The 19,511-nt window shown below is 40.0% G+C and overlaps 1 protein-coding gene across 5 annotated transcripts in view; it reads left to right on the top strand.

Moving 5' to 3' along the window:
• The window catches only part of klhl17 (kelch-like family member 17), a 28,336-nt gene extending 14,585 nt beyond the window's left edge, over positions 1 to 13,751 (top strand). For 2 of the 5 annotated variants that reach the window (XM_010776876.1, XM_010776877.1), the window contains exons 3-12: positions 3,650 to 3,795; positions 3,912 to 4,133; positions 6,177 to 6,293; positions 6,443 to 6,674; positions 7,232 to 7,376; positions 8,235 to 8,402; positions 8,605 to 8,693; positions 8,849 to 8,922; positions 9,064 to 9,245; positions 11,413 to 13,751. In XM_010776876.1, the coding sequence (XP_010775178.1) occupies positions 3,650 to 3,795; positions 3,912 to 4,133; positions 6,177 to 6,293; positions 6,443 to 6,674; positions 7,232 to 7,376; positions 8,235 to 8,402; positions 8,605 to 8,693; positions 8,849 to 8,922; positions 9,064 to 9,245; positions 11,413 to 11,641 (1,604 nt within the window). In that variant the 3' untranslated portion in view covers positions 11,642 to 13,751. The remainder of the gene's footprint in view (positions 1 to 3,649; positions 3,796 to 3,911; positions 4,134 to 6,176; positions 6,294 to 6,442; positions 6,675 to 7,231; positions 7,377 to 8,234; positions 8,403 to 8,604; positions 8,694 to 8,848; positions 8,923 to 9,063; positions 9,246 to 11,412) is intronic. The other 3 variants (XM_010776880.1, XM_010776879.1, XM_010776878.1) reach the window with 3 other exon arrangements.
• Positions 13,752 to 19,511: the final 5,760 nt, after the last annotated feature.

The following is a 19,511-nucleotide window of genomic DNA, read 5'->3' as shown; positions in this document are numbered from 1 at the left end:
ACTGCACCATATTTCGAGCATAGCTTTTTTTCACCGCCTGCAGTTTCAGCACCACCATTACACAAACCGATGTCAGGATTTCATTTGCAGTTTTTTGCATTGGACGCAACCGCCCTTGTACGCACGAAACGGAGCCTTCCTTCTTTTTCGGATGCCCTGGCTAAGAATTATGGACAGGAAAAGCCAGGACACTGGTAACACTTTTAAACCAATCTGACTGCGACAGCTGATGACTTATCTCCCATCACTGTGGAGGAAGATACTGTCGTCCAAGGATAACGCAAACAAACACCGGTAAAGGAATGACCACATTCATTCTGCAGCAGCTGATAAGCTGTTGTTATTCAAAATAGATGGAGTGGGTGTTGGGTGAAACACCATTATGTCCAAAAAAGATTACAATGCAACATTTGTGTATCCATCAAGAGTGTGCAGTCTGTTAAGAAGCCAGAGTCTTTGTGTGGATGCTAGGCAAGTTTTATTAAGCCAGAGCGAGGAGAGATTTTAGAGAGCAAGCTGGGATGGACAGGGACAAGTGCTTCACTCTGTTATTTTAACTGATGCAATTATTATTTTTTACTTCTTCCTCAAACTGCTGTTATTTCATGGTCTGTATGCACATTGTCTCTTTATTATTCCCTGAGGCATGAGAGCAGATTGTTCCCTCACAGAAGGAACATGGTTGGTTGTTTTTGATTGTCCATTGTGTTTTGAAAATGGACCCCGGAGCTAGCGGGCCAGGAGCTGTTAGATGACATATGAGATGATTCTCTTTGGGCAAGTCAGAGTGTTGAAAGAGTGCCTCTGAACAGCATGACAACATAATTATGAAGCATTTATACTAAATGGGAATTGTGGTATTTAGGCAGAGAGAGACCTGCACTCAACTTAAGAAGACTCAATTACATGTGTGTTTGTGTTTTTAGCTTAAGTTTTTATTAATGGCCTCAAACTGATCAATATTCTTCATTTACGAGTCAGTGGTGGCTGCCTGTTGTGTTCTCATAGACTTGTGTTATCGTCAAACAACCTTCCTCCTTATATATACACAAACATGAATAATGAATTTAAAATGAAAAGCATCACCAGACGGGCACTTTAAGGATATTTTAACCATACATTATGTGGGAGGCTCCCATGAAAGAAGTTTGGAATAACCTGGCTTATACTTTTCAAACCCATTGGCTTTCTGCTTCATATGCCCTTTTCTTCACACCTGGTAATGTATCCAATTCAGTATGTTGGAGTCAAATAGATTTCCTGATTTGTTAGGCCTCGCTCCGATGTAACTTAGTCTGTTAACCTCCTCTAGTATTAGCATGGTGTATCCTAAATAATATCATCAGACTACAACTCCTAAGATAACGTGTGACAAGGGGTTATGCAACCCCCATTTGAAGTTGCGGTTTCCATCAGAGAGCCTGTTGGATGAGAGTACAAGGGAAAGGGCTAACTCAGGCTACCATCCTCCTCTCCTCCTACCCTGCCTAACCAAAGGCGCAGGGGTGAGATTTGGGGGTGTTCACAGCTTAATTCTGGGGAGAATACATTGATAATGGGAGTCTTGGCAACTTAAATAAACCAAGACGCCAATAGATTAGAAGCATGCATTGATACAAACCAGTAGATATGAGTAATAATGACACCCTGTGTCAATATCAGGCCAGCCAACTTACACTTTTGTAACGTACTGAGATTTCTGTCATGGTAGTTGGCTTCCTGCCACACAGCTGTCAGGACGGTCACTATCACAGAAAACAATAGGTACAATGATTGTCATACACCTCCCAGAGCTGATCAGTGAAGCGTTGCAGGTTAACGATTTTCTGATGACCAACATACATTTTTATAGTTAATTGGACACTTGCGGCTATAAACTGGCATGAAAATGCTTTTTTCTGTTAGATTCCAGTTGCCGCCGCAAGGCAAGGCCGAGCCACGTCCAGCACCATGATGGGATTCGGGGGGCATGCAGGCTGGCTCAACCGCGATGGCCACAGCAATCTCACCAACTCTTAAGCGGCCACGTACACGACCTCCTTCGTGTCCATCGAACCCGGAGTGCGACACGTTGGCCTGCTGTGTGACATTGTGCTGCATGTCTCTACAACGAGAAATCAAGGCGCCAAGAGTGGTGCTGGCATCCTGCGCCCTAGCTTCCATGCTATGTTTACAGTACGTTCAGCTCTGGACTCTGCCCCTAGCAGTGGTTTCCCACGATTTGAAATGATACTTGCGGGGTGGTCGTATGCGCGGGGGGGTTTTACCTGCTTGGTTAAAAAAATTGCGTTAATGTATTTAGCGCACCTTCCATTGTAGTTTTTAGCCGGGGGTGGACCTCAAATCGTCGCTAGCGGGCGTTCAGAGGTGGGCATGGCTCCCCCCGGTCAGATATTTTTTTAAATGGTTGGAATTAATGCTCATTGCGTGCATTGTGAAGGGCAAAATGAAGCAGACTAGCATCTATGGAATCACGCTATATGAAACAGAACTGTATACATTTAAATAATCGCCATGAAAATCAGGGCCGAGTAGAAGCCAATACCATATCCATATGAAAGAACACTGAGCGTCCTCAATGAAAAATAGCTGATGCTGTGTTACCATAATGGTGACCAAACGTTGAGACCCACTGCAGACTTAGGCGACGTAAGTTAAGCGCGTATCTAGAACACTCAAGAGTCCTTTACCGTCACCTGAGCTGCAGGAGCTTATCCCGAGCTTGAATGACACACAGAGACCAATCAAGGGCTTTGATTTATGATCTGTATGACAGTGGCCATGTCGGCAGGCCACATCATGTAGACAGCCAGTCACCCTGTGTGAGGCAGGCCACTTAACAGGCCAGGCCATCGGGAAACCCCCCGGTCCTCCCGATGGCCAGTCCGGACTGGGTACAGGAGGCGTAGAGCTAGGGATCATTGTCCACAAGTTAATCGATCGCAGATTGCGTCGTGGTCTGCCCCCCCAAGTATAGTCTATGTGTGGGAAACCCTGGCTTAGTTTTGTGCTTTTATCCCTGAAACTCATGCAAGCACGGCATGTTTTCATGCCTCAGACACATTGCATCATTTGGCTCTGTTGCTCAGAGTTTGATAGCCCAACAATGTGTGCAGTGAAGGTCACCTCATCCTTTTAGCATCACGGCTTCCTTCCCCCTTTTCCTGTCTGGGGCACAGGTGGTCAGTTGAGGTGTGTGTGAGTTTTACATTTCCTCTCATTACTAGAGTCCTTTGAGGGTACAATGGGTCTCCAGATATTCACTTGTCTGGCTTTCAGACTCAACTGCTAGGATACTTCTTGTCGGACCCAGTCACTTAGACCATTTGAACAGAATCTGCACATCTTTCACTATCATCAAAACAGCTAACTCACAGTTTCTCTGTAGAAATGTGCTTGTAATATCTGCTAATGTATAAGTGATGAAACATTTGCTTGTCGATAAATGCTGAAAAATGAATTTGAAATGTATCAAAGTCAAATATTGAATAATACAATATATATATAGTATATAATATATATATATATATATGAATAGCAAGAATGGCAACATTTGTTAAATGTGAAATATTTTTCTAAATTCTGTATAAATCAGGGACTGTCATGTGTCAGCATGATTAAACAGTGATTTTTTACTCACATGTAACAGCTCTCATTCTGTGCGTTCATGCAGACGAGATGTCGGAGAGTCGGCAGACCCATGTGACCCTCCATGACATCGACTGTCAGGCTCTGGAGCAACTGGTCCAGTACTCCTACACAGCAGAAATTGTGGTTGGGGAAGGAAACGTGCAGGTAAGGTAGAATATTTTAGATTTATAGACAAGAATGTGGAAAAATACTTTTAATTTGACCTCATTTATCAAAGCGCCAACATACTCAGTGTGTTTCCACCTGTAATTGCACTCTAGACGCTGCTCCCAGCAGCAAGCCTGCTGCAGCTCAACGGGGTGCGGGACGCCTGCTGTAAGTTCCTCCTCAGCCAGCTGGACCCCTCCAACTGCCTGGGCATCCGAGGCTTCGCTGACACGCACTCCTGCAGCGACCTGCTCAAGTCCGCACACAAGTATGTCCTGCAGCACTTTGTGGAGGTTTCCAAGACAGAGGAGTTCATGCTGCTGCCGCTGAAACAGGTAAGAGTGATGTAAGGTCGATGCTTTTTCCATCTCCTGCTGTGTCCCACTGGTGCTTTTAAAGGGTTTAATGGTGCTATATTCATCATCTGAAACAGTTGTTGTTAAATCTGCGTTCTGGTAACTGTTATTGTCAACTGCTAACCATGAGATTGAGCAGCCTTGTTATATACAGTCGTCATGGGGAACATGGGTATGAAAGTAGAATATATTTTTCAATTTAAAAGCCACTAGACAACAATATTTCCTGACCAGACCTGGCTCAGCTTACTATGAGACATTTGTTGGGATTCATTTTACTTTAAAGGTTTTATATGGGTCATTCAGAGCATGAATATAGCAGCACACAACTATTTGCTATGTAAAGATATAGTAGAGTAATCCTGAGCAGAGAATGAAGTCACGCTCTCTCTCTGTGTTTTGTTTTGGTAGCTGGGCTGATGTGCATGCGTGAATATTTGATCCTGTATTGCTGCTTATATTTTTCGTTAGCCTCATAATACGAGACTGCATTTAAAAAACCAGAAGGTGATACTTTTGCTCCAGTCAGGTGTGAGTTCAATGTGTTTGTGTTAATCTCTCAATAAGGAAGAGAACTGCATCATCTGTCATATGATATGGTGTTTGTTTCAAACACCCACCATTATCATTTTCCCATTATCTTGTTGCCTCTCCGAGGAACAATCCCCACTGCACTGAAGAGCTTGTGCTCTATGATAGTAAATCACACTCTGTCTGCATTTGGCCTTCAAAGCCTTGAATACAATCCGAGTGTGCAGTGTCCATTTAAACACTCAAAGTTAAGCTGCAAAAAATAAATACAAATTTATTTTGTCTGTTTCTGTTCTTCTGCTCTCTATTTCCTTTAGCTCACTGTCCCCGGCTCTTCTGTGTCCATCATAATTCTGCGTCAGATTCAGATTCATGTACTGGCTGCTCCAAACAACCAATGGAGCTGTTAAATATCCCCCATATTTATTTTGGTGTTAGGTGAAGGAAGTGACAAGGCATGGCAGGGATATCTGCTTTGGTTTTGTTTCACTGATGGAGGATAATTTAAAGACAACACATCCTAATTACTGTGTGTGTTGTGTGTAAAGACATAACAAACATCTTTATTCAGCCCAAACTGCTTTTTCATTCATACAGTCCTGATGCCAGACTACAAAAACAGTTGATACACTCATAATCCCAATCTCCTCCAAACACGTGCACACACACACACACAAATGTTTGTTTGTGTATATGTGATGCAGTGTTTACATATGCAGAGGCAAGGCAGGAGACTGCAGGGCGGGGCAGTAGCAGCAGTAGCAGCAGCAGTAGCAGCAGCAGTAGCAGTAGCAGCAGCAGTAGCAGTAGCAGTAGCAGCAGTGGCAGCAGTATTTCTCTGTGTGACTTGGGATTAGTGCGGGCTGTTCCTGGAAGGCTGCTAACTGTTGCCCTGATCTGCCCTGGACAGGCAGGACAGCTGCAGCAGCTGGCTGCTCTGGCCCCACCTACCCAGCCAGCAAGCTTTGGGTTGATCTGGGAACAGTGCCAGCCAGCCACTCAGACTGCAGCACTCGCTGTGCCACACAAACATAAGTAGTGGGAATTTATACTGTATACACTCAATGCTATATTTCCTAAATATATCACAGCACCACTACATGCATACTGACCTAAATGACACATAAGCATTTACGTGTGAATGTTAAAATTGGTACCGGAAATTATTGTGTGTCCGCTTTATTTTAAATGTGATGATCCTATTTGATTAGCAGAAACAGACCGCTTCCCATCCCTCTCAAATATCAGTCTGAATAAAGTAAAACAAATTAAGGAAGCGAGGCTGACAAAGTCATTTACAACACACAGGAAATAATGCAGTTTTTTTGCCAGATTAACTTACTTCCTGCTTGTTGTCATGTTTTTGTCCCTCTCATGCTTTTTTGATGCTAAAAGTTGAATTAAAGGGACCATGCTTTTCAGGTTAAAAGTTGCTCTTTTAAATGATTACAATATATGTCTCTGTCCATCTGCTTTGTCTTGTCCATCCAGGTCCTGGATTTGATCTCCAGTGACAATCTCAATGTGCCATCAGAAGAGGAAGTGTACCGGGCTGTGTTGAGCTGGGTGAAAAATGATGTAGATGGACGTAGGCAGCATGTACCTTGGGTAAGGCTTCCTTACTTATTTTATTTCTGAACATCTAATGATTTTCATGACTTAATGATTTTAGCTTGACTAAACTCTGTCTAAAATAAGTCCTCTACAAAATGTCCTCCTTAGCCTAATTCAACCCGACAATCTCTCTCTTCTGTTAGCTGATGAAGTGTGTGCGGCTGCCACTGCTGAGGCGCGACTTTCTGATGAGCAACGTGGATACAGAGCTGTTGGTGCGTCACCACTCTGAGTGCAAGGACCTTCTGATCGAGGCTCTAAAGTACCACCTGATGCCCGAGCAGAGAGGGGTCCTCGGCAACAGCCGGACACGCCCACGACGCTGTGAGGGCGCTAGCCCTGTGCTCTTCGCCGTTGGTCAGTGTGCCCCTGAAGGTACCCACTAGGGTACACTTTGACCACACTTTAATTAACTTTAGCTTCTGACGTCACTGCAAGCAGCCATATTTTTACAGCTGGGAGATACAAATGTAAAATATAACAGTTAAAATATTTTCAAGGTCTAAGGGGGTGCCTTGCAGTAAAGCGTAAAACCTTATATGACGGTTATGGCTAAAAGATATGAGCAATGAATGCCACTTAATATTGCTTACTTTTATTAAGAGATCATATCTTTTTCTTTTTGTATCCTGCACTGAGCCTAGCAGTGAACCCAAATTTCAGCCAAAATCATCTCAAAACCCGGCATCTTGAAAAACCTTTCTCTGAAATGAATCAGAAACCGAATACCTTTATTAGTCCCACAGAGGGGAAATGTACGTTGTTACAGCAGAAAAAGAGCCAAAGACAGCTTAATGTTACGTAGAAGCATGCATAAAAAAGTAGAAGTAGTAAAATGTTCCTTTACTATCTGTTATCTGTTCCTTTTTTTGATTTTCATATTCACGTCAAAGCATTGCTATTAACAATGTTGTTTTTCTTTGTGTCTGCAGGTGGTGGCAGCCTGTTTGCCATTCATGGAGACTGCGAGGCGTATGACACCAGGACTGATCGCTGGCACATGGTGGCGTCCATGTCCACTCGGCGTGCACGGGTGGGAGTGGCAGCCATTGGGAATAGACTTTACGCTGTTGGAGGGTAAGTGGTGAGATTTATGGTGCTGGCCTTTGAACCAAAACAAATTAACCCACCATCTCATCTCCAACTCAAATACTACATTGTATGATAAGAACTAAATCTGCCTTTTTACAAAGAGGAAGCTTGAACATGTAAAATAATCTTGAGGGATGATTATGCAAAACAGCTTTTTTCTTGTGCTCCTGATGAAGTGCTTGTTCTGTTTTTGGCTTTCATCAAAACTAAAAGTATTTTTTTTTTTCTTGACTCTTTTCTCTTTGGCCTTTTTTGTGTTCTTTCAGAGATAATTAAAAAAATCTAAATCTGTATTTTTCAAACATGCCCTTATTTTCCTATGTTACAAAGTGACCATTAGAGAAACATTTTTGTAATTGGCTCAGTATTGAGAAATAAAGCTGCAGACAGAGGCACAAAACAGGCTGCAATGCAATATGTTTTTCTCTCTGACAAGCTCAGATTGTTATTATTTGCGCCAGGATGGAAGGGAAATGACCCTCCAGAGAAATAAACAGTTTTCTTTACCTTTCGCTTGGTCATCCATTTGTTAATGTGCCATTTCACTTGTTACCAAAATATAATGGTTAAAACCTCACTTTGTATCAAGCAATAGGTAAAGAAAAATGTTTTGTGTCTCTGTAGTACGGTCCTTTCCATAAAGTTATCAGAAGCTTATAGTTAAAATCTTACAGTGGCAAAAACAAACCATTTTAAGTATAACTTTCCTGATCGATTACATCACAACCTTTTTTTCGTGGATGCAGCGTTGAAAAATAAATAAGGTATTCTTTGAGGCAAAATGCTTCCACGTCAGTCATCAAAAAGCCTTTTTTTTATGTATTTATATCCACATCCCCTCAGGTATGATGGCACCTCAGACCTCGCTACTGTAGAGTCCTACGACCCCATCACTAACTCCTGGCAACCTGAAGTTTCCATGGGAACAAGGCGGAGCTGTTTGGGTGTAGCGGTCCTGCATGGCCTGCTGTACGCTGCTGGAGGTTATGATGGAGCTTCCTGCCTTAATAGGTACACACAAACTAACATTTTGGCAATGAATGCTGAACATCTTGATACTTTAAAGCTAGATTTGCTACATTGTTGATTACTGTTACATCTTTTTGGTTTGACTTGATCCTGTTTTGCCAGGTCATAAAGTCCTTTATCTAAATAGGGCGGTCTTTCAGTGTCATTATATCAAATAAAAGTTTGTATTTTTCTCCTCTTTTAGTGCAGAGCGTTACGACCCTCTGACCAGTACCTGGACATCCATTGCTGCCATGAGCACCCGTAGGAGATATGTCCGAGTAGCAACTCTGGGTAGGAAGGAACCTTCTTGAAAACATAATATGATTAACTGTATGTTTATGTTTCACTTTCTGCATTTCTATGTCTGAAATCAAGAGGGAGTTACAACTTTGTTATTTAACTGGCAATATTTACATTTTGAATGTTTACTCCCCTTCCCCCTGCAGATAGCAGCTTGTTTGCAGTGGGAGGTTACGACAGCTCCTCACATCTCGCAACGGTGGAAAAATATGACCCCCAGGTGTGTTGTTGCATGCAGTTAAATGTATCATCAAAAAAGCTTGTTTGTTGCCAGCACTAACTGAATGCAGAGAAGAAAAGTGCTCAACAGTTGTATCCATAAACATGTGACTAATGCTCAGTCTCTTGATATAATGAACAGAGCAACACATGGACAGCCATTGCCAACATGCTGAGTCGGCGCAGCAGTGCCGGGGTGGCCGTGCTGGACGGCATGCTGTATGTCGCAGGAGGCAACGACGGCACCAGCTGCCTGAACTCTGTGGAGCGGTTCAACCCCAAGGCCAACACCTGGGAGGGAGTGGCCCCCATGAACATACGCAGGTCAGCCTGCACCCACAACTCATATTAGTACAAACAGATTAATCAAGACCAGGTACAGTGGCAAGATGTAAATGGATGTATTTAAAACACAGCTCCAACAACCATAAATGATGTGGCAAATATGTGTTGCTGTCACAACTCACTTTTTAACTCACATGAAACAGTGAAACTGCATAATAAGCTCTGCAGAGATAAATGTCTGACTGGGAAGACCCCCTTTTAAGTTGTGAAAGATGAGAGCCACCAGAGCAAGTAATGAAGCAACTTGCAGCCTAATGTACTCCTTACTATAATATCACAAACATAGAGATGCCTTTCAATAAGTTTAAATACTTAAGAAAAAGAGATAGCCACTTTCATTGGAGAGACGATGAAATATGAAACGGGTCCTGGGAGGAATCCAGGGAATGTATTTAGTGAGACACATCTTTGCCAACTTAGCCATCAGGACGACCCGGTTCTACTATTTAATTCAATTAAATAATTAATTGGCAGAGACAACATTGCCAAAGCGTCAAGTCATTATGGGATTAAAAAGAAATATGTATTATTTATTAAATCAAGAATATAACAGAAATGGCACTGGTTCAAATCACAGTTACTAACTGCTGTAATGCATTGCCCTCAAATGCACTCAAGGTTTTTGTTTAGGCTTGCCCAGCTTTATCGTCTCTTTTTAGGCTTCTTAACAACCATGTGACATCCTTATGAGGGAGGGGGGACTGTGATAACTCCAGTTTTGCCTACAGCTGAATAAAAGATAACATCTATTTTACAAAGGCTGAAGAATAAAATTGTCTGTGTAGAGCAGGGGTGCCCAAACTACGGCCTACGGCCTGGGGGCCAACTGTGGCCCGTGGTCCACTTTGGATTGGCCCGAAGCAAATTCTAAAAATATTATGGAATATAGCGGACACCTGAAACTTGTGTTTGTTTTATATTGTACTTCTTAAATGCATATGTAAAAATATATAACAGAGTATTGATGTGTTAATAAGCACAATTTTCTAATAAATTCAGTCAATTAAAATTGAAAAAATGTTCTTACAAATCTTAGTTAATAAGAAAAAAGTTTCCCCTGCTGCGGTTATAGCTGTTAAAAATCTTTACTCTTCATGGCGTAGGATTTGGGGCATTTGGATGTCTTCCTTAATTCTAAAGCCCTCTTACGGCATAAACATCAAATGACCTATTTTCCAACAGTCGGCTCTTCATTATTTCTTAGAAAATAAAACTTGTGCGGGTGATTAAAGCAGGCAAACATGCACCCAATCACAGCATTGTATTGATACGAGAGGAACGGCATCAGGGAGGGAGATTTAGAGATGTAGAAGTCTTGGATTTGAGGACACATCAGCAGATTTAATTGTTATCTAGTCCTTTAGACACAGACACAGAATCATACCACACACACACACCCCCACACACACACACAAACAAAAACACACAAACACACACACTCTGAGACCCACGTCAGTATGCTGTAGGAACAGGGAAACCTGACATCAGTTGACTATGCGGCTCCATGAATAACCCATGTGTTAATCAGCTGTGTGGCTTTCAGTTCTTTTCTTATCCAGTTGCCAGGAGGCTCCATTTCACAGTTCAAAACATCAAGCTGTATTGCCCATTAATCTATCACTGTTTTAAACCATTTTACCTATGTGAAAATAGTGTAGAATAATTGTAATAAATACAGAAAAAGAGTTTTGTCTCTTAAATTACCCAATTTCCCATTGGTCCACTGATACAATACATTTTTAACTGAAGTATTATTCCTGGTGTCCTCCAACAGTGTGGCACAGAAAGAACCCTCCCTTGTGATAATGATGAGTTACTGCCATAATAATCGAGCTTTGTATTTGTAATGTTGTTGTATTCTTATCTGCACATCACATAGTCTTGTCATTTTTCACTTTTTCTATGCAATTAGTGATAATGTTCATGCAGTAAAGTAGGCTCTATTATGTGAATGAGATGCAAAGCCCAGACTGCATCAACTGTAAAGGGGCTGGCTTAGTAGTTCGCTTGATTAAACAGAATACATGCTTATTATTTATTCCTGATAAAAGCTTAAGAAAGATATACTAATGTGGTGTAAGAAAAATATGCTTCTACAATACATGTGGAATCGATTGTACTGAATTAGTCTTTTATCTATTATCAGGAGCACCCATGACCTGGTGGCTATGGATGGCTGGTTGTACGCGGTGGGAGGTAACGATGGGAGCTCCAGTCTCAACTCCATCGAGAAGTACAACCCACGCAGCAACAAATGGGTTGCGGCCTCCTGCATGTTCACACGGCGCAGCAGCGTTGGCGTGGCTGTGCTGGAGCTGCTAAACTTCCCCCCTCCCTCTTCACCGACCCTCTCGGTTTCCTCCACAAGCCTTTGACACGGGGTCACCGCTTGGCTGCCCTCAGCCTCTGCTGCTACAGCCCAGACTGGCTCTGGGAAGAGACGCAACTGCTCTGTTTAAGATGGGGAGGAGATGAGAAGTGGACAGGTAACTGGATAGATGGAGGCTCCTGGCTTTGTTAATGTACAGTTTCCTCCAGAATTAGTGGCACATGATGAAACTTTAATTGAAAAAAAAAAAAATATGTGTTGTATTCTCAAATATCATTTCTTATTCTAAGTTCTACACATAACTATATTTTTTCATAAAGATGTAAGATTCACCAAGATTTTAATATCATCGTCAAACCAATTGTACTGCTCTTGACCAAGTTTGCCATTAATTCTGAACTGCACTGTATTTAGTCTGGATGCCAGAAACTCCAGTGTACAGCTCCATCGTACAGATACCAGTTCCTGCTCTCTTTAAGATGTTCCTGGATGTGTTACATTGACCGATCTTTCCTCAAGCTCCACTTTATTTCCCACCACTCTAGTGTTTGACACACTCATTGTGAAACGTGGCGGGCACCTAATTGTGTTTGATGTAAATGTTTTTTGGTTTGTTGTCCTTTGCAATATTTTTCTTTTGAATGGGATTTTTGCAATAATGTACAAAAAAGAGAAAGTGAATGATTTTACTTTTGGAATGTAGCTGTTGACTCGGTATACCATGCATGTTTACATATCAGCATCAACTCCCAACAGGAGAATAACATGTTGTAGTGCTCCTATGCCACACTAGGTGGCAGAAACAGGCAATGTGATAAACCCCTCCTACACTGCAAGAAAGCATGCTCACAGACAACGGAGAAGTTAGGCCCTCAGAACTATGAGTTTAAACCCTTTTTTTTTATAAACAGAGAATAATTATGTAGAAATGTGTATTTATAAAAATGTATACATTCTAATATATTTTGATTTAAAGATGCTTGAAGAAGGAAACAGATAAGACCTATGCCTATTTAAGAGTGTTTTAATATATTTATTTAGGTGTGTGAAGTGCATATCTTTAACAGAGAAGACAAAGAGAATGTCCAAGTATGAGTGAGGTTGGAGTTTCTCCTTATTAAGGGGAATGATTGTTGCAATTTGAAATGAAGCATTTTATTTACATTTCTTCATGTGTCTTCGCTGCCACAAGCATGATCGCACATTAAACTGTACCTTATGTCTGCTACATTTGTGCAAAAATAATTTAGATGCTTGCAGAACTACAGACTAGTTAATGAAATGACTTTACATTGTCTTTATTCCTACTTATTTATTTATTTATTTATTTTGAAAGTGGACATGAAGGTGGATTTAATCCTTGGACCCATGACAGTTCAACTTGACATTGAAGCAGTTACTAGTTTACCTACTGTATACCAACACTTGACACTAATGAGTAATGCTGTTGACACTTGGTGCTGTCATATTTCATTCCATACATATTCAAGAGTGGTGTCTTGTTATATTACCTCATTGTTGAAATTGATCCAACTCTATTTAGAAACAACAGTACAATTAACAACAAATATACTGGCTATAGAAAATGTGGTGGGTGAATTGGGAATGTTGCACTGAACTTGCATTGTCTAAAATAAATTGATTTCTTTGAGTCGTCTAGACTCAGTTAATGCCTGAGTTCAGTTCAGTTCGTGTGTAGCGCAGTGATACTATTCCAAACTTCTGAGAAGTTGCCTTTTTTTTTAAGGATTTTGTCGATCCGGTTCCGTTAATCTATAACTACCTTACTTTTCGTTTGTTTGAGTGGACACATTGTAATAGGGGCTGATGGTCTTACAAACATGCTGATATTCTGTAAAAGTCGCTGTGGATCCGGGCAAGACTTTGAGTAGAAAGGCAGAGAAAACCACATAAGACTTTTGCCTCCATTCTGCTGATTGAACTGTAAATACAAAAGTTGCTCATCTTAAATCTGTTTGTGCAATTCCAATGTGACTGTAGCTTTTTTGAATTTTGTGTTCAATGTGGTGATACTTGTTTATTTATGGTGTGTTTGTTATTTATGAGGAACTTTAAAATATTGCATTTTGCACTGTTGCGAAATGGAGCAATACACTGTAAAAAAAAAAATGAAATAAAGACGTTTTCTGATGTGATGACTGGCTTGACAAGTTTGAACACATGTACACACTGGGTGGGAAAAAAGGTTAAACCTTTCTTGCTGCAGATTTGATACCTGTAACCTGCATCTGCAAAAATGTCTCGCTGAATGTCGTTCAGGATTAGAGAAGCTGCTAAATTACCAAATAAAGCACACAAACAAACAGACTTAATGTAGTGTTGCTAGGACTGTTCGTTGCTAGGTTCACTATATACTGTGGTTTGGTACCGTCACAACATTCTCCTCTTTCACATTGATCTAAGTAGACAGCTGAACACTCTCACTTTACCCTTCTTGACCTCAGTCCCATGGCATTCACACCTGTGGCTGTCTCTGCATACACTCAAACCTATCAACTCCCAGTCTCCCAAAACACGTAGAAAGTAACACAAGCCAAATTTACACAATCCAAAACACCTACAGCTTTGAATGGGAAAAAAAAAGCTTTACTCGTGGTGTTTGTTCGCAAAACTACGTTTTACATATTTTTCCTCTCCATTATGGTAATTATGAAACATTCTTGTGAGTTTAGGTGATACTCTGGATTATTTTTTAAATTTGTTTCATGAGAGACTATAAAACTTTTTTTTTAAATGGATGTTTAAACTGATATTAAAATCAAATAAATGCTCAAATAGATAGGCTTTTGAGGATTCCTAAGTGTGTGTGGACTGTGGCTGTGAGCCACCTCCACTGCTATGAGATGCTAATGAGTTTACAACCTGTCTGAATAAATATACTCGCTGGAAGAGTTGCTGATCTGGTTGTGCGGACGGTTCTTTCAAGCATTCCTGCCACTGAAGTCTGTTCTCTTTCCCCTGGTGTCACCGCACAGCCTTTATCAGGCTGTGGAGAGGCCTCCCTCCTCTAAAGTGCCAACTGGAACACTACACATACCGTGAGAGGCCGTAAACGTTTTGAACGTCCGGTTTTATCCTTTAGATAAAACCGGGTCTGAAATGGAAACTTTCTCAACCCCATCAAAACTATTCAGGTCTGGACAGCCCATGTTAGTGTGTTAAAAGCAGAAAACTATTAAAGGCCTTAATGCTCCAGTAAAGCCAAAATCAAGATGTGTGCTTAGCAGCACAAAAGCCGAGCAGTAAAGTAGCATCTACCGTAGAACATTATTCAAAAGGAAGCCACATTAGTGAGATATTTCAATTGCAGTATCCATCAATATTGTGTCAGTTTTGAACAAGGTTAGAGATCCCGACAAAACCACTTAAAGGGAATGTTCAAGTTAATGTAAAGCAACTTACAGAAACTGAAGAACATGCTGGGCAGCTAATTATTCAAAGAGCACAAAGACCAGAACAAATTGGAAAATGAAATTAATGAAATGTGGCACAGTAAAGGTTTAATGTAATCATCAAATGTCCTAAACAAAAGAAAAGAGCTCTGTTAAAAAACATCAACACTCCTACATTACCAGTGTACTGTACATAAGTTGGACTTATTTCCAAGAATGTTGTATACATTACTTGAATGGATGTATTGTTTTAACTTATGTGCCGTATGGATAATAAAAATAAAACAATTGATTGATCGAAGAAATATAAAAAACCTCAGAGCAAATGTGAGTAGGAATTTAACTTTGATATGCGCCCATGTGATGCCCAAGGCGTTGCATGCTTATTCGGCAAATAATTATCACGGCACGTCTTTTTCTGCATTCCTTTTAACAGATATCAGAGTTCCAGGGAAATCATAACCTTATCCAACTTGCATCACAAAGCGAAATTACGCCCAATTTCCATAATGTGTGTGCATGTCTGTATTTGCAACCTTGAAGTATACAATCTAAATACAATCTTCGTATTGATTAGTATAATCATGTCAACTTGAGGATTTAATCAAAACAGGGATCTACTATGTGTAATGTGTGTAAACACAACAGAGTTGAGAAATACATTTCCCCGTGAGGAAAAATAAAGTGTGTCTTCTTCTTAAATTGAGAAGTTAAAACGGTTTATCGGACTTTGACTGATCTTGCCTTCAAAGGAGAGTCAGTGTCCAATTAAGATTCCTTTATGGTCGTCCTGTGTGAGAACTTTGGCACGTCAGATTCTTTGTTGGACACCTGATGTTGGGGACCTCATATCCAGACTCCGTTTTAGTGGCCTGAGGTGTGACTTTAGCACCGCTGCTCTCACCCGCTGAGTCTGGATAAACACAAGCGAGTGACTTCTTGGGGAGAACCAAAGTTCATCCCACCACACATGGAGGGAATGACATTATGAAAATGGCATTTAGGTCTCTTCTTTTATATAGATGTGATATATATCATTAAAATAAATATGAAGTTTAAGCTTTAAAGAAAACCCAAGTATCCTTTATATACATTGGGTATATAAATAACACATTAAAGCAGAACTGTGCTCAATTACATAATTATTATGGTGAGCCCAGACTGAAAAAAGACTTCTTAATAAAGTAATTGTTTTTTTCAATGTGAAACTATGTGGTCTTTTGTTAGGAAACAGCTCATTCAGGAACTGTGAGCCCCACCGTTTGATGGAGTCTGGAAAAATGAATGGGCTGTTTTTCTTTCTACATATAATGTTGCTTTTGGCTAGGCATCTGGTATTTCCCGTCCCCGTTGAGCAATGTGATACAAAACTGGAGAAGTGAGATCTACAGTAGTAATCTAAACTTCTAAACAACAGGCACATTGGGTGCTATTCAATCCTAAATGTAGGACCAAACTAGAGTCTAAGGTTGTTTCAACCAGCTAGTTTGTACATTCCCACTAACTTTGTCCATCCACTTCTAACAAAACCATCCCAAAAGGCCTCACTTGAAATCCAGGCCACTAATTTGTATTAGTATTCATGATGTTGCAGTCAATTGTATGCGTGAAAAAGATAATGGAGGTAAGGGTGTTTTTTGTCTCCCAGTATAATGGTGGGGAATAACAACAACAACAAATGCAAAATTGTTTTAAGAATTATTATATCAACAATGACTTGCCACCTTGGAGCTGTAACAAATCAAACAAAAACATTTAAGCAAACATGTTGACAATTCTAAGAATTTTATCAAGTTAACATTTTTACAAATACTGTATTTACTTCTTAAATCTGAGCATGTTAACATAACTATTGTAAGTTGATAAAATGCTAACTTAACAACTCTTGAAGTACAGTTTAGGGAAACTGGATCTGTTGATTGTCCAAAGTCAAGATGAGATTCATCCTTTGGGTACCTCAAATATCTTGAGCAAAATCGACAGTATGTATGTCTTAAGTTTAAGGTGAGACGTAATATTTTATTACAATTGTGTTGCCGATTTCTACCAGTCGACCCACTCTTGGTTTTGTATGTAACATACTGTAGCTTCCTTGTAACAATAATGGGTCATTTCTTGGGAAAGAGTAGCAACCTTATTATAATCTTGGTAGAAACTTGGTGATGAACTCTACCTGAAGTATAACTGAAACTGGTATGAGCTCACAGTAAAAAAATCCCAGGTTGTTAACAACATTTGGCTGCCTTCCTTGAGGAATATTGCGAGGAAAGGGTGAGTCACCATGCGGGCCGCATGTATTATCTAGTTCAACTTTTTGCTTTTCCATGATGATCTAACACCAGACTAAAAAGGTGCTTTCGCATTAATTTAGATGATAACTATCTGTTTGACACTGATTTCCATGGAATCGATAGATAGCTCAGTAAAATATTCAGTTTAATTTCCACTGTTCCAAATAATGAGAAATAAAAAACACACTAAGGTTTTCAATCAACGTTGAGGAAAATGATTCAGAGGCTCATTCTTAGGAAAAAGTCAAAGATATGATCTAAAAGTTTTTTTATGTTTAATTTGAGTTGAGAAGTAGTTATATTTTCACTATTCTGTATTCCCATTTCATTGTTTCTACAAACTATAGTCACAGTGTTGCGTCGAATCACAGGACTCTCCTGGATGACATAGGTTCATGTCATGATCAGCTTATTTGAACTTTGTTTTTGAGAAATCATGTGTTTCCATTATTTAGCTCTTGCTGACTAAACTTTTTAATCAGACACATTTTATTTATCATATTTTTCATTAAGAGACATTTACCCCCACAACAAATCCAACACATCGTGATTGAGTAAATGTGTTTCCTTTTCCCTTCCTTAATTTAATCATCACCAATACTTTGCTGTCTTTCTTAATACAGCCTAAGGGTGAAAGCTATTAATTATTTGCTGTTGTTAAGGGAATGCTTCTTAAAAACGTACAGCCAAATTAATACATGAACATATTAGAGTTGAATAAATCTGAGAAATGAAAGTGGTTCTTAAGATTAAAGAATAAGACAAGTTACGATATCTTCGGGCATCTTTGAAATGTCACAATGTGTTTTTGTTGGCCACGCATTCAATCTTTCATGTCCCTACTTGCTCCAGGTCAAGTGTTTCACACATTGCTTACTACTGTACTCAGTAAAACTACACTGCAAATCATGTGAGAGGCAGACATTAACTCAGTACACTAAGGAAAGATCAGAGACAGGTAGTCAATCTAACCTGTTTTAACAATGAATCTACTGATGTGAGATAAGGCATTACCTTTCACTTAACAAGATGTTTTATTTTGAGTTAAATCACATGCAGTTCAATCAGTAATCTTCATTGATTAAATTACTTGAGCTCTTTGGCCCATCAAACAGGTATTTAGAAAACAATAATACAGTATCAGGAAGACTGAAAGGTGACAACGACTGCTCTTCAGTTGGATTTAACAAGCTGATGACTGTTGCTGCCTCAGGTGCATCCGTTTAACAATCCTGCTGAACAGGTTGGCGATACCTGACAGCAAGCAGCACACGTTTCGTTTTATGACTACAGCAGCTCACCACAGACAATGATCTAATAAGCAAACACAAGACGATCATGAGTGTCCATGGAAAATGACTAGTGCGAGTCATGAGTTTTGCAACCCAAAACTTTTAAATAATAACATCAATCCCAAAAGGTCCAACATTTCATTTGATTCCATTCACTTCCCAATCAACTTTATACGATATTGTCTGTTAATTGATTTTGTGTTGCACTACACTGTATGTTACTTAAGAATGAATTTTAAATAAAGAGGAATAAAAGCTGATTAGAAAAAAATTAGAGCCTTTGAATACAGAACAATCCTGTTTAAACTATCTTGCCTTCCCATATCAGAAAAAAAACGATAAAAAGGACTACAGACCAAAGGAAAATATTTTATAAAGTAGAGAAAGAACCATAAACATTTTGTATGCACACAGTTTGAAAACAATGTGATACCTGATATATTCACATCCTCAGCCAAGATATCAGTGATGGTTTGTCTATAACATCCGCAGGGTTTTTTCTTTTCAATTATAAGAACAAAAACAAGGGAACCAACCGTAGTTCAACACTATATTTTAGTTTCATTTCACTGGCGTGTTTAAAGTCTTTTGGATAACAATAAATAGACTACTTGGCCCTTTTCATGTCTGGGCATGCCAGTGGAAGCTCCCATCTTCCATTTTGATTGACACACACCATCCAGTGTGTTGAGTGACCACTCATTGCAGTAGTGACCCAACAATGAGCTCCATTTGGCTCCTGAAGGTGTGAAACGGCACACTTCAACTCAAACCCCCCTGTCTTTGTTGTTGGGATTGATTTAACAGACAGAGGCAACTCACAGAAGGTGTGAGTCCCACTGGTTATTCTCACACACACACACACACACACACACACACACACACACACACACACACACACACACACACACACACACACA

The sequence above is a fragment of the Notothenia coriiceps genome, unplaced genomic scaffold (assembly GCF_000735185.1).
Source record: "Notothenia coriiceps isolate Sejong01 unplaced genomic scaffold, NC01 NC01_scaffold00017403, whole genome shotgun sequence".
Taxonomy (NCBI): Eukaryota; Metazoa; Chordata; class Actinopteri; order Perciformes; family Nototheniidae; genus Notothenia; species Notothenia coriiceps.
Note: the sequence above shows the minus strand (reverse complement) of the source record. Positions and strands in the feature narration are given on the sequence as shown.